The 16,133-nt window shown below is 41.5% G+C and overlaps 1 protein-coding gene across 1 annotated transcript in view; it reads left to right on the top strand.

Annotated features, from left to right (window-relative positions):
• Positions 1-16,133, top strand: part of FLT3 (fms related receptor tyrosine kinase 3) — a 121,086-nt gene that overhangs the window by 72,574 nt on the left and 32,379 nt on the right. Inside the window, 4 exon segments of the mRNA XM_089685776.1 lie at positions 2,460-2,584; positions 3,170-3,323; positions 10,838-11,006; positions 14,972-15,078. Coding sequence (XP_089541902.1) covers positions 2,460-2,584; positions 3,170-3,323; positions 10,838-11,006; positions 14,972-15,078 — 555 coding nt within the window.

The following is a 16,133-nucleotide window of genomic DNA, read 5'->3' as shown; positions in this document are numbered from 1 at the left end:
GTGCCCACACAGTAGAATGCTGCATTTTACCATAAGGGCCGGGATTTTTGGGCTGTAAAGGTGGCAGCAGCCAGGGTGGTATACATGATGTGGTTGCGGCAGGAAGTACAGTATATCCGCATGTGAATGAGGCTGCGCTGCAGTTGCCTTTCAACCATGTGTACTGCATCATGGTGATGTTGGGGTTGTTGAAACAGGTGATGAGGAGGCAACATATTGCAGATGTGCATAGTTATGGGAATATGGCCGATCCCCAGGCAGAAGGCCTGGCAAGGTGGTCTAAGCAGCCCATAAATATGAGAGATTCTGGCCAGCAGAGAAATCGGGTGGAAGATGGAGTGCTGAGTTGTGCTGCTGTGTAGCCTGGGAGGGGACCCCCAAGAAGTTGGGTTCTGGAGGTTGGAAGAATGGGAGAAGGAAGTTGACAGAGGGAGCTCCACTGCCCTGTAGTCCACTGAGGAAGGACAGCCTGGAAGCTGGGAAATAAATAGCTCAGTGAAAGGCCTGAAAGCAGTTTATGCAAAGCAACAGGACACAAGGACAGTGTGAGTACCTGTGTAAGTCGTGTACCGGGGTGGGCTCCCCAGGATACAGTGAACTCACAAATGAGGAAGGCAACCCCAACACCAGCTTTTGCAACAACAGAATTTTACTTAGATGTGGCAAATAAACACAACCACAAATGCTGGGAACATACAATAAATTTACATACACCCAGCCCAAAGGCTGCACAGCACGGCGCCTTCTGATGGATGAAGGTAGAAAGTGTAGTAATTTACCTACTGGCGGACACAACTAAGATGCCACACCTTACCTGTTATTACCCCAAAAGAGCAAGAATCGGTGTATGGGTGTATGGTATGGGCTAGCCTGCGCTGCAGCACAACAGCTTACAATCTTACACAAATCTACAGTATTCCCCCTCCCATAACTGGTCCTGTAGCACGTGCCTGAGTATTCCTTCTGAGCAAAACGCCAGTCTGGCTTGAGTTTGTGGGATTTTATCAGCTCTCCAATGTGAAATGTCACTTTAAGTTGTGGAGTCGTTCCAATAATCAGTAACACTTGTGGCCTGACACAAACAGAGACCGTAACTGACTAACTATAGGCCTGGACTCAGTCTCAAGGCGCCAACACTGAATTGAGATGTGTGCACGATCTTACCGACCCGGGTCTGCTTTGCATCCGCTGGTGACTCTGAATAGAACAAATGTCTCTCCAACAGGCATGCGGTATCGCAGTATATGCTGCTTAGTTCCTCTGCTCTCATCAGCATTCCTGGCAGCAATCTTCCTTTCTCTGAACAGGATCAGGGTCTTGGACACGATCAGCTTCACTTCGCTGCAGCTCTGGTTACTGAGGGATGTTCTCACACCTGGATGCCATCAGATTCTCTGCTCACATGGCTCCTTCAGTCACCATCCTCTAAACATGGCTTCTCTCTCTTCTTCCTGTTCTCTCTAAACTCTGTGTGAAAACCCCACCTCTTCATGAATATAGAAATATCTATGCAGTCTGAGGCTGTTAGAAAAACAGTGACATCTTGTGGCTAAACCGCAGAATTTCAGTCAAAACATTTAATTTACTCCACACAAACAGTGTTGAAACAATGAGAGCTGTTTCCCAATCTCACACCTGTATGCCCCCAGGGCCTACATGAGAGAGGACTGCTAGGTACTATTCCCAACCAGTTCTCCCTGGGACAGTGCTACAAGTCTGTTCTAGAATCTATTGCTCTGGGATACTCTTCAAAGACAGCCAGTTTCTAGCTGAGCTCTGAAGAAGTTCATATAGAGAGGAGACCAAGTGCTCCTTGCAGAGACCATGTCACTGATCGTTCAATAGACTGATGCCACTCCGGAGGGAGCAGAAAGTCCAGGCTCCATCTGTTTTGTACAGAATTTATGAAGGTTTGTTCTCAGAGTTATTGTATCAAGTCAAGTTGGGCATTCCATATACCTCTAGCCCCTACCAAAGTTGTTTACCCCAAATAAAATAACAAAAACAAGTCCATAGACTGGTTAAGGACTTTGAATGGAAGTTGGAAAATGTGTGTTGCCTGGTTGTGCAGGGATAAGGGGACCAAAAACTAGTGGCTCTCAAGGGAGTAGCGCTACACTTACCTCTCCTGCCACCCACACCTCCAGAGAGATCCCCAGATGAAGGTTCTTCTGAAACCAACACTTCTGGAAGTTTTGATCCCGTTTCCCCTACAGTGCTGAGTTGATTTTCCTGCCACTGTGTCCTGTAGTATTGAAGTGGTCAGCAGGAGGAACTTCAGCACACTACAGGGAATCTTAAGACAGTTGGTTTGTTCCTGGCAAGAGTGCATTCCTTCTTAGTGTCCAAATGTAGCATGAGCTTCCATGACAGTATGCATTGCACTTTTACCTCTTGCATTCTGCTATCACTTTAGAAACGAGGTTAACTTTCCATTTATTTATGTATTTATTTTCAAGATCTTACACCTGCACAAAGTCAACCTGAAATTCTTGTTAAAATTGGTGATCCCATTGTGATACGGTGCTGGGCTATCTATGAAACGTATAAGTATACAGTTGTGGGTTCGGAAAGCCAAACTCAGGTAAACATTTTTTTAATATATTAATAATGCTGGTGGGCCGAATTCAGCCCACGGACCTTGTGTTTGACATATGTGCTCTAAAGGCTAAGTTCACCTTTTCCAGAAAATAAGCTATGCAGTCTAAGGGCTAGATATGAAAAATATATGCAACTTAGTAAAATGATCATTAATTTTTTGTTTTACCTGTAGGCCATTTGGGTCCTCTTAGAAGCCTGGCTAAACAAATCCCAGTTAGCAACTGTCACATCCTGACTTGTTGCCAGGACGTGAAAACCATTGGATGCTCACTCCCAGCACTTCAGGAGTGAAAACCAATGGAGAAAAGGAATAAATCTGGAACAGAAACAGATCCACTTTTGTTCCCATTTCTTTTCTTCAGCTTTTACTGGATCTTCATAGATATTCAGCTTTTAAGGTCTGACTTGGAACAACTTATCTATAACGTGAAGAGAAAGTGGGAACATACCCTTGTATGCACTTAACTGACAAAAACTGAGGGAAATAAAAAATGTTGTTATGGAAATTTCTGTTGCAGCTATAACTTCAGCATGTGATTGACCATAAAATATGTCTTTGTCTATATAGATGAAATGGAATTTCCAAAATTGCTATAATTTTCAGAATGAAATGATACAAGTGTTATTTGCATCAACTGCAAAGATGATTGGAGGAAGCAACATTTCGATCTCCTGCTCATCAAACGTTCATAAGAACAATACCGTGCCACTTACACTATTTGGTAAGAATATGGACTACTTCATTATAACATTATCAAAGGAATCTGACCAGAAGGAAATCCATGTGAGAAGCCTCTGACTGTAGAAAACAATTTTAGCCTCTAGACTTAAATGTCTCTGAAGGGTATGGTTGTGTCAGAAAGTAGCTGCTTACCATACGTACATTCTGTAGGGACAAATTCCATTTAAAGCTGATAAAAATCTCTTTTTGGCAGTATACTTAGTCTTTAATGCCCATTTAAGCATAATGGGAATTGTCACGGCGTGCCTGCTCCTCCATAGGAATACCTCCACCCCCCTCCTGGTGCCTGTGTCCACTCACACAACCCCCCCCTTCTCATCCTGTAGTGGCCTTTGAAGTTGAGCTGCACAGGATGAGAAGTGTCAGGTCTCCCCCCTGCCGCTGTCACTTCCTCCCATCCTGAGCAGCCGGATGGGAGGAAGATGACCCCCCGTGGCAGCATTCACACTTCTCCGGCCATACAAGCCAGAGAGGGGTGACCTCCTGCCGGGAGGTTCCAGAGCAGGGCCTGCAGTGTGGGCACAAGATTTCCTGCGCCAGAGACAAAGGCTGCGCTCTCGAGGGTGCAGCCCGTGTCAAAGTGGCGTGCCTCGTTTCCTCGGCAACCTGACGCTGGGCCAGCTGTTTACGGGGCAACTGGGAAGTGTCCTGCGCTGGCTTAAGAAGGCTGAAGCGGGACCCCGGTGGGTGCATGTGTGCTCAATTACTGCTCAGGACAGGGTGCTGTGCAGGGTCTGCGCTGAGGCCAGACCCCATAGCCAAGACCCTGCCGAGCCCCTGCAAGCCTGCTGTGTCCCTATCTGCAAGCCTGCTGTGTCCCTACCTGTTGAAGCCTGCTGTGTCCCTACCTGCAAGCCTGCTGTGTCCCTACCTGCTGAAACCTGCTGTGTACCTACCTGCGGAAGCCTGCTGGGTTCCTGTCTGCTGATCACTGGTTGTCCCTGGAACGCCGAGTGCCATGAGGTTCCCTGTCTGCTGATCGCTTTGTTCCTGGAAAGCTGAGCCCTGCGAGGATCTCAGTCCGCTGACCACTGCTGTCCCTGGAAAGCTGACTGCTTTGTCCCTGGAAAGCTGAGCCCTGCGAGGATCTCGGTCCGCTGACCGCTGCTGTCCCTGGAAAGCTGACCGCTGTGAGGGCCGCTGTCCGTTGCTGAGTGTCCCCGGAAGCTGTCCATTGCTGAGTGTCCCTGGAAGCTGTCCGTTGCTGAGTGTCCCTGGAAGCTGTCCGTTGCTGCGTGTCCCTACAAGCCGCCTGCTGCTGAGTGTCTGCAAGCCGCCTCCCTTGAGTGTCCCTACAAGCCGCCTGCTGCTGATTGTCTGCAAGCCGCCTCCGGTGAGTGTCCCTACAAGCTGGCTGCTGCTGAGTGTCTGCAAGCCGCCTCCCGTGAGTGTCCCTACAAGCTGCCTGCTGCTGAGTGTCTGCAAGCCGCCTCCCGTGAGTGTCCCTACAAGCTGCCTGCTGCTGCGTGTCTGCAAGCCGCCTACCATGATGTCCCTACAAGCCGCATGTTGCAGAGTGCCCTGGACTGCCCCTATGGTGGTCCCAGATTACCCTTGCCTGAACTGCCCCTATTGTGTGCCCAGATTACTGCTACCTGGACTGCCCCCCAAGTGCTCGGGCCATCGCTATCTAGAGTGCCCTATCGTGGGCTGGATTACAATTATGTTGGGCTCCTCCCCTCTCTTCTCCTTTTTGGGTACCTGGACGCTACCTTCCTGCCCTTATTGCGTGCCTTCCATAGTTCAATAAAGCTTTGTGTGTTTACCATCTTCTTTGTGTGTTATGTCCTGCCTATGCTTCCATCACAGGAATATTTACCTTTCTCTTCACTACTGTGGCAGCTGTGTTTCGCTCTGGCTCCAGGCCCAGAATATGGGCAGACCCTTGATGTTGGGAAGGTAGCATGCCCAACGAAGAGGTTCAACTTTGCAGGAACAGTCATCTCATGGGGAAGAAGCCTGTGGGCACAAGGATTAAGGAAAGTAATTGTGTCTATTATATGCTCCCTAGACTAAATGAACATCAGAGCCTAACCATACAGGTTGGAGGTACCAAAATAGATTTTTATCAGCTGACCAGATTGTAGCATTAATGTTTTTTTCTTTCAAAGTGGTCTTAATTGGGAGGTCACTGATGGTTGGGATTAACTGCTGGTCACTAAATCACTGGTACAGTCACTGCTCTGACTTATTTACATGTATATCCGAACTTTAGCTTGACCTGCTTAACTCTGTAAATAACAGACTTTTTCAACAAAAAAACTAATGACAGACAGAAAAACAAATGAAAAGGACTCTAAAAGCTGGCCATACACTGCAAAATTCTGCTTGTTCCTAGAGAACCAGTGGGTGTCTCTACTGGCCCCACTACATTTGACAAAAGTCACTTCTTCAGCTGATTTTTGCAGAAGGCATCTGCTGGAAAATGTTTGTCAAAATACATTAGTCAAAGCAAGAGATTCCTCCATCTGCACTGTATAACATGGATGGAGGATTCTGTTTTATTCCGCTTAGTCCTTAGACTAAATGCAACAAAACATTCAGTGTATGGCCAGCTTAAAATGGTTGTAAACCCTTACATATACCCAGTGAAGTGACTGGCCTAAAAAAATAACCCTCTACATAAGTTGTACCTGTTTATCTGCACTCTTCTTCTATTTATTCATTCAAAGTTCAGAATTTATATTTCTTGTCTGAGTTTCCATCATACAGGGGGCAGAGAGCTGAAATAACACAGCAGAGCTCAGTGAGCAGAGCTCTGAGAGCTTATTTGAGAGAAGGGACACACACCCCTCCACACAGCACCTAGGAACAGAGCTAAAGTTGTTAATCACAGGCTGTGTGCTGGAGATCCCTTTTATGTGGTCTTTTTCTCTTGATGTCAAGAAAACGTGTCAGAAGTGATTCATGCAGAGAGCTAAGGAAGGAAGCAGGAGAAATAAATGACACTAAGTTCTCTTAATTGAGACAATTACACACTATAGAGAAATATGCCTTGTTCATACACTATATTTCCAAATGTATTGGGACTCCTGCCTTTGCATGCACATGAACTTTAATAGCATACCAGTCTTAGTCTGTAGGATTCATTATTGAGTTGGCCCACCCTTTGCAGCCAAAACAGCTTCAACTCTTCTGGGAAGGCCATCCACGAGGTTTAGGAGTGTGTCTGTGGGAATGTTTGACCATTCTTCCAGAAGCGCATTTGTGAGGTCAGGCACTGATATCGGACGAGAAGGCCTGGCTTGCAGTCTCCGCTCTAATTCATCCCAAAGGTGTTCTATCGGGTTAGGGCCCGGACTCTGTGCAGGCCAGTCAAGTTCCTTCATCCCAAACTTGCTCATGTCTCTATGGACCTTGCTTTGTGCACTGGTGCACAGTCATATTGGAACAGGAAGGGGCCATCCCCAAACCGTTCCCACAAATTTGGGAGCATGAAATTGTCCAAAATGTCTTGGCATGCTGGCGACTTAAGAGTTCCCATCACTGGAACTAAAAGGCCAAGCTTAGCTCTTGAAAAACAACCCCACACCATAATCCCCCCTCCACCAAACTTTAAACTTGGCACAATGCAGTCAGGCAAGTGTCGTTCTGCTGGCAACCATCAAACCCAGACACATCCATCAGATTGCCAGACAGGGAAGAGTGATTTGTCACTCCAGAGAACACGCCTCCACTGCTCTAGAGTCCAGTGGCGGCGTGCTTTACACCACTGCATCTGACACTTTGCATTGCACTTGGTGATGTAAGGCTTGGATGCAGCTGCTCGCCCATGGAAACCCATTCCATAGAGCTCTCTGTGCACAGTTGTGCTAATCTGAAGGCCATATGAAATTTGGAGGTTTTTCGCTATTGACTCTGCAGACAGTTGGCGACTTCTGCGCACTGTGCGCTTCAGCATGCGCTGACCCCGCTCTGTCCTTTTACGTGGCCTACCACTTCGCGGCTGAGTTGCTGTTGTTCCCAGTTGCTTCCACGTTGTTATAATACCACTAACAGTTGAGCGTGGAATATTTAGTAGCAAGGAAATTTCAAGGGTGGACTTATTGCACAGGTGCCAACCTATCACGGTGCCACGCTTGAATTCACTGAGCTCCTGAGAGCGACCCATTCTTTCACAAATGTTTGTAGAAGCATGCCTGGGTGCTTGATTTTATACACGTGTGGCCATGGAGGTGATTGGAAAACCTGAATCCAATGATTCTGAGGGGGGTCCCAATACTTTTGACAATATAGTATATTTCATATCTGAGGTTTACAACCACTTTAAAGCCCCACTCCCTGAATTAAAATGAAATCATAAAATTTTCTTAGGTAATATTTCTTATTTACCTGAAATATCCGGGGTTTTTTTTCAAATGTTACGTCTTAGTTCTGACTGTAATAAATAAAGAACATATACAGTATGTTAAATTACTAAATGTTGCCAGTAAGCATTACTGCAAATCAATTCTGTGAATGCTTTAAATAATATAATGTGCAGAACTTTTATATCACATAGTCCTAGTAGCCTGTACTAGCCTTCTGACAACTTTCATTCATTCAACCCATGGACTAAACAACAGAGAATCAATTGTATCCCCCATCCACTCTAACAACATGGATGAAGGTATGAATAAAATAGAGCTGCTGAAAAGTGTCTGCAGCCGACTTGAAGTTACTGTTTGGCTGATAATGTTCTACCTGGCTGAAATAAGGTTGATTTCAAAATGAACGGAATCAACAGGTATTGGTCAAAATTTGAGTCTTCATTGGCCATCTTTACTTGCCTGTTAAAGTAGAATGACAAAATTATAACCTACAGATCTCAGTTACTGTATTTGCGCCCATATACACTGTACAGTGAATCATATACAATAATGTTATCTGCTAGGTGACTATAGAAGAAAAATGGCTGCTAAACATTTGCTTCCAGTGTCACTTTGCCCCTGCTTGTTGATTTTACAATAAAGGAGCATCATGCACATTGATGTGCTCATCCTTGTTTCTCACCTCATAGTTACATAGTGACATAGTTAGTCTGGCTGAAAAAAGACAAAAGTCCATCCAGGTCAACCACAGAAAAAAAAAAAAAAAAGTTATAATCCTATACCCACAGTTGATCCAGAGGAAGGCAAAAAACCCCCAGCAAAGCATAATCCAATTTGCTCCTACAGGGAAAAAATTCCTTCCTGATCCCCCGAGAGGCAATCGGATATTCCCTGGATCAACTTTACCTATAAATGTTAGTATCCAGTTATATTCTGTGTATCTAAGGGCTCGTTCACACTTGACTGTTTTTCCAACTCTTGCCAAATGCCTCTATAGCGTTTGACAAGCGTTGGTCCGGTGTTTGCGCAGCGTTTTTAATGCTGCGCATATGCTCCGCAAACGCCGCATGCATGGTTTAGCGGCAGTTGCTAGGCATTTGCCAAGCGTTAAAGACGCCCCACAAATGCCTATAATGAAGTTTGAATGGTGTTACCACTCCACAAATGCCTCGCAAATGCCTCGCAACCGCGTCGCAACCACACTGCAAACGTCCGGCCGAGCGGCACCATAGACTTGAATAGGAGGCTTCAACTCCTCCTGACTCGACCAGAGGCGTCTGTTTTTCCATGGCGGGACGCAATGTGACGTGACGCTAACGCTCTCGTTTGAACAGCACTATGTGCTGCAATGTGCAGAATTTTCCCAGGTGTTTGGGAAACGGTAAAAACGCTTCCCAAACGCCTGTCTGCCGCTTGCTAACAAGGCTAGTGTGAACGTAGCCTAAGAAACAATCCAGGCCTTTTTAGAAGCAATCCACTGAGCTGGCCAGAACCAACTCTTGAGGGAGTCTATTCCACATTTTCACAGCTCTCACTGTGAAGAAACCTCCAGTAAGCATGTTCATTATTAAGTACTGTAAAAATCTGGCTGGCTCAGAGTGCAGTCATGCAGAACTTCTGTACAGAAGATTAAAGGAATCTGGGTTCAAAGTAGTATCACGTACACATACTAGTTGTAGGTACAATACTATTTTATGACTTGAAGGCCTCATGCACACTGGACATTTTTGCAGCTGCTTCTAGGGGTGTCAGGCGTTTTCCTGCATATTAGCCTATGTGTCCATGCACATAAAGGCTTTAGTAGCATTTAGTGGCAGGAGCTTTTGGAGACAGTAAAAAAAAAAGAAGCACTACCTGTGCGTCCAGCAGCAGCAGAGTTTTGGCAGAAAAAACGTTTGACGCTGCTAAACGCGCCTAAAGGCATCTAAACGCTAGCCACATTTATCACTTGAAGGTGTATTCATTTTAATAGCCAGAATAAATTATTACTCTAGCCAATTAAATTAATTAACACCCAAGCTCTTGATGCCTTTAAATGCACCTAAAAGCTTGTAAACACTTTATACACTTTTACAAGCGTCAGGCTTCTTTTTATGCCAAAACGCTGCTGAGAAAAGGAAAGACTTCTAGGAGAGTTTGCAAAACGTTCTGTGTGCATATTACACAAATAACTGGGTGAAGTGGTGCTTTCAATTTTGCTTTACGTTTGTCAGATGTCTATGCAAATCGCACCCAAAGTAGTGCATGTAATACTTTAGAAATCAGTGCGATTTGCAAGTCGCATGGCATACAAATCACATGCCAATTCCCTTCCAGTGTGACTGGGGACTTACTCTATCCAAAATGGGAAAAAAAAAATTAGGCTTTAGTTCTACAGGGTGCAGCAACATAACTTCCTTTTTTCAAAACGCAATAAAACCCATTTTATGAATCAGAATTGTTTTTATTGTCTTTACTAATGTAGGTACATTTCTAAAGTTCTGTTTTACACAGTTTTGAAAATCATATCAGGTAGGTGACGCCCCCCATTGTCCATACACTGAATAAGTGAATTCAGACCGGTATGTGAACATGTTGGAGGAATTTGTTTTTCCACGACTTGATGAATTGGACTTAGGGGACATTTGGTTCCAACAGGACGGAGCAACGGCTCACACTTCAAGAGCATCAATGGCTGTTTTAAGGGAACACTTCCCGGAGCGCCTCATCTCAATAAGGGGCAATTTGGAGTGGCCAGCCCGCTCCCCTGATTTGGCCCCTTGTGACTTTTTTTTGTGGGGTTTTTTTAAATCCCGCGTTTATGTAAACCGTCCAAGGACCCTACAAGACCTGAAGGCCAACATCCGCGCAGAAATTGCCAACATACCCGCTGCTATGCTGGTAAGGGTCATGAAAAACGCCAGAAATCGGCTTATTCAGTGTATGGACAATGGGGGGCGTCACCTACCTGATATGATTTTCAAAACTGTGTAAAACAGAACTTTAGATATGTACCTACATTATTAAAGACAATAAAAACAATTCTGATTCATAAAATGGGTTTTATTGTGTTTTGAAAAAAGGAGTTTTTTTGTTGCTGCACCCTGTACTTCATGTATTAGTATGAGTCAGCCATGACAGCCCACACAATAGATGTAATCTACTGTTGTGTTAATAACAATGTACTTTTCTAATTCCATTTTAGATAAAGGGGTTATTGACATGGACGTGACAAGCGAAGAGCAGAATGTAGACAGCCGCGAAGAACATTGTTTTGTTGTAGAGTTTAAAGCATTTCCACCTGGAAGATGTGCATGGTTTCATCAAACTAAACTCTCCAAATGTGATGTTACCCGTGGAAAGAATGGAATAAGGTATACGATAAAGAACTACAGAATAGCCAATCATACATGGACTGAAATCTGGCAGGTTCAGCAGGAACCGGACAAATGTAAATCATTGTATGGGCACCCTGGCTGTACAGAAGTCAATCTACTGATTGGCTTCTGTATACCCAGCATGTTGGGTTTTTCATAATTGATTAGTGCTGCACACTATAGCCGACAGCACTAATCATTGTATTCTGATGGCGGGGAAGTGTCCCCACTGTCAGAATACGACACAGCATGAATGATTCCTCTGTTCACCTTGAATGTGTGTATGGTGGAATCGGATAAATAAAAAACATTTTTTGTTTAACCTGCTTGTTGAACAAAAGAAACAATGATTAATGTATGGGCTGCCGAAGCATGTGTTAGTATGTGCGGGGGGATGTAAAAATATCCCCCTGATAATATGTAAATGTATTTTCTCCGAATCCTAAACATATTTGTTGTCTACATGCAGTATGCTTGCTGTGCTTTCTGTTTAGCAACAGTACAACCTGGTACTTAAAGCGGAACTTTACTCATAACAATTTGATTAAAAATAATGTTCTTAGCAAGAAACTTACATTTCACATGAATAATAATGCTAGCAAAATGAGTGTGTGCTGTAAATTGCCTCCAACATTGTTCCTGTTTCTTCTTGCTGGAGGTTGCCATTTTGCTGAAGCCCAGAGCCCATGAGCAGCAGTAAATCTTTAGGTTGTCAGCAGGTCGACCTCTACATTTTCGGCACAGTGCCAAAAACTATAGAGCAACTGAGCATGTGCAGAGTAGGGTGAGACCAGGGGCGGACTGACCATTTGGAAACTCGGCACTGTCCGAGGGCCCGGGGGTCAGTAGGGGGCCCCATGAGATGCCCCTGGGACCTTTTTCATAGGCTTTTTTGAGTTTGGGCATGGACACAGGGGCCCCATGATCCCCTATTGTCTGGGGGCCCCATGAGTTGTCAGTCAGCCCCTTGGTGAGACAGTGTATTACTGGATTTTAAACAGTGTAGGCTCTTATTTTAATGTTTTACATATGATATACCTGCAAAAGGGGGCAGCCTGAAATTATCAAGAAGGACTTAATGTGTTACTAAACCCACAACAGTAACATCAGTCTTTATATGCAGTAAAGAATGCTTGTTATACTCACTGTGGAACCTCAGGGGTTAATCCTCCACATTGTGTAAAAAGGCTGTTTGATCCTGTCCTCCCCTTCTTCCACAGTCCCAAATCCATCTGCTGATAGTACAGAGCCCTAGAGGACACACTGCACTTGTTCAGTTTGGTGTGCATTGCTAGAGAGTTTTTTTTGTGTTTTTTTTTTTTGGGGGGGGGGGTGCATGTGATTGGCAAAGAGCCAATCAGCGCTGTCCATACAGAGGGTCAGAGGTCATGCAGCCTCATAGAACAATCGGAGGAGAATGAAAACTCCTCCTACAAATTTACCCAGTGCTCAGCCAGACACTGATAGAAGTCCCAAGACTGCTATATACTGCTGCTGAGAAAAGGTATTTAGCAGTTTATATTTACTAAAATAATTGCATTTCCATGTAGTGTGTACTGTGGGAGATCAGATGTAGTGAATGCAGGGTCCTGGGTTTAGTATTTACTTTTCTGACTAAAGTTCCACTTTACAGCTTAGCTGCTGTACATTTAAACAACATTTTTGTCTGAAATAGAGTGGGGAGGTGTCAGGACCTTTACTGCAGTGTGTTTGCCGTTTCTGCTCATTTCCTGTCCTAAAGATTTCAGTCTTCATATATCAGACATTAACACTTGTTTTAGATCTAGAGTTAAGCTGGCTATAGATTGTCCTTCAGCAAGGACAAGCTGGATTTAGCATCAATTCAATTTTCAACTGGCATTCCAATTCGAATTCATTCTATTCGAAATTCCTATTTCGGAAGATGGTTATATTCTATTTTATTTGAATTCATTGTTTTTTCTATTCTGTTCTATTCTATTTTATTCTATTATTTTCTATTCTATTCTAGTCTAATCTAATCTATTCTATTCGATCTCAAAATTATTTAATTTGAAATTCGAATTTTGGAAGACAGTTATATTCTATTTCATTCTATTGTTATTTTTATTCTTTTCTATTCTATTCAAATTCAAAAAAATTTCTATTTGAAATTCAAATTTCGGAAGACAGTTATATTCTTTCTATTTTATTCTACTCTATTGTTTTCTCTATTCTATTCTTTTCTATTCTAATCTATTCTATTTGAATGCAAATGCATCATATTTGAAATTCAATTTTCAGAAGACAGCTATATTCTATTCTTATTTATCTATTCTATTATTTTCTATTCTAGTGTATTCTATTTGAAATTTGAATTTCAGAAGACAGTTATATTCTTTTTTATTCTATTTTTTGTTTATTCTATTCTAATTCAAATTTATTCTATTTGAAATTTGAATTTAGGAAGACAGTTATATTCTTTCTATTTTATTCTATTCTATTGTTTTTCTATTCTATTCTTTTCTATTCTAATCTATTCTATTCGAATTCAAATTTATTCTATTCAAAATTTTAATTTCAGAAGACAGTTATATTCTTTTTTATTCTATTCTGTTGGTTTGTTTTTTCTATTCTGTTCTATTATATTCTATTATTTTCTATTCTATTGCTTTCTAATCCATTCTATTCTTTTAAAATGTATTCTCTTCTTTTCTATCCTATTTGAATCTATTCTATTGGAATGCAAATATATTCTATTAAAAAATCTAATTTCAGAAGACATATATATTTTTTCTATTTTAGTCTATTCTATTATTTTCTATTCTATTTTATTATTTTTCATTCTATTCTGATCTATTCTCTTCTATTATTTTCTAATCTAATTCAAATTTCGTAAGTAGCTATATTCTTTCTATTTTTTTCTATTATATTGTTTTTTTCTGTTCTATTCTTTTCTACTGTATTCTAATCTATTCTGTCCAAAATCAAATTTATTATATTCCAAATTTGAATTTCAGAAGACAGTTATATTCTATTTTATTCTTTTGGTTTTTTTTTCTATTCTGTTCTATTATATTCTATTTTCTATTCTATTCTAATCTAATCCATTCTCTTCTATTCTATTATTTTCTATTCTATTTTATTGTTTTTCTATTCTATTATTTTATTGTCTATTCACTTCTAATCTAATCTATTCTATGCTATTCTTTTATGTTCTATTCTATTTTTTTCGAATTTTGTCTGAATTTCATTTCGTTATTTCGGATTCATTACTATTGTAATTTGGAAATTTGGAGACATCGGAATATCTAGATAACGCAAAGTCATCCAAATTCGTAACAAAATGAACGGCACATGTCTAATACAATCTGATTGTGCAATCCACTATAGATATACCAACAAGTATGTAGTGCAAGGACATGCCTGATTGGATATACTTTGATAGAATAGGTAGGTCCACATTTTACATTGATCTATAATTGATTATACCGATGTTGTATGGTCAGATTGTAATGTGTATGGTGATCCTAAAAAAGACACCCAGATCATGTGGCCTTATTTCAGAAGAGGGTTTTATTGTACTTTCATGATTTATTTTTTATAGGTGAAAGTTTTGGTGTGTGTTTTACTGCTAAATTATATATGCATTAACAGCTTGCATTCTTAACTTGTTTTAGAGAAAGTCTGTCCTGAGTCACAGAAGGACGGTGTCATTGCTGACTCCTTCAAATATCGCTGATTCCCTAGCTGTCACGCTGACCATTTTACTTTTACACTTTCTTAGTCCCTTACCTGTCTTTTCTCCAATGTTCTTCATATGCATACTTGTTCTCAGTCAGTGAAGTTGTACCAGCCATAGAAGGAACCAGCATTTTCCGAAGAAAACCGCAATGTAATTTATATCTCTTATGATAGGTTTATTCTCGGTTTAGTCTGATGTGCCTCTGTAATGGAAACAGACCAGTCCATTGTTAATCCTTTAATTTTGTGTTTCTTTTCAGCACATCTAAATACTGCAGCCATAACTATGAGCCCGGAGACTCTGTTGTATTCTATATAGACAATGATGATGTCCAGCTCATGAAAACCTTTATTGTGAATTTACTCCGTGAGTTTTATCTTATATTATTCATTAATATGGTTCCAGAACATGTAATAGATCTGTACAAAGAACATAGAAAGATAAACTTTGGCTCCAGTCCCCTGAGTTCACAGTTTAACCACTTGCTCTCCGGAAGGATTTACCCCTGTCCTGACCAGGCCATTTTTTGCTATTTGTTTCTGTGTTACTTTTACTGGCAATTGCGTGCCCATGCAATGCTGTACCCAAACAAAATTTATATAATTTGTTTCACACAAATAGAGCTTTCCTTTGGTGGTATTTGATCACCTGTTTTTTATTTTTTGCAATTTAAACGAAAAAAAACCCTCAATTTTGAAAAATGTACAAAAAAATTTAAAATATCAATCTTTGTAAAATGTATTCTGCTATATGTCTTCAGGAGAAAAAATACTGAAAAGTGTATATTGATTTGGTTAGTTTGACAGTTATAGCATCTACAAACTATGGGATATATACAGTGTATATATATTTATTTATATATATATATATATATACAGTTGTGTTCAAAATAATAGCAGTCAGACATCACTAACCTGATCAATCACTGTTTTTGGTAGAAATGATATTTCTACATGGCAAATAATTTACTAGCAGGTGTAGTAGAGTAATAGAAATCCAACAGACCCAACAGTCATGACATGCATGCTGCTGATTCTGTGTAATTGAATCACTAATTGAAAGGGGCATGTTCAAAATAATAGCAGTGTGGAGTTCTATTAGTGAGGTCATTCATTCTTTGAAAAACAGGTGGCAATTATTGCCCTTATTTAAGGAAGGAAGGCAGCAAATGTTGTACATGCTGGTTACAGTGCATTTCTCTCTGAAATTCTGAGGAAAATGGGTCGTTCCAGACATTGTTCAGAAGAACAGCGTACCTTGATTAAAAAGTTGATTGGAGAGGGGAAAACATATAAAGAAGTGCAGAAAATGATAGGCTGCTCAGCTAAAGTGATCGCAAATGCTTTAAAATGGCAACCAAAACCTGAAAGACGTGGAAGAAAGCGAAAAACTACCATTCGAATGGATAGAAGAATAGCCAA

This window comes from Staurois parvus, unplaced genomic scaffold (genome assembly GCF_062004578.1).
Source record: "Staurois parvus isolate SC_StPar_1 unplaced genomic scaffold, SC_StPar_1.0 ptg000387l, whole genome shotgun sequence".
Lineage (NCBI taxonomy): Eukaryota > Metazoa > Chordata > Amphibia > Anura > Ranidae > Staurois > Staurois parvus.
Note: the sequence above shows the minus strand (reverse complement) of the source record. Positions and strands in the feature narration are given on the sequence as shown.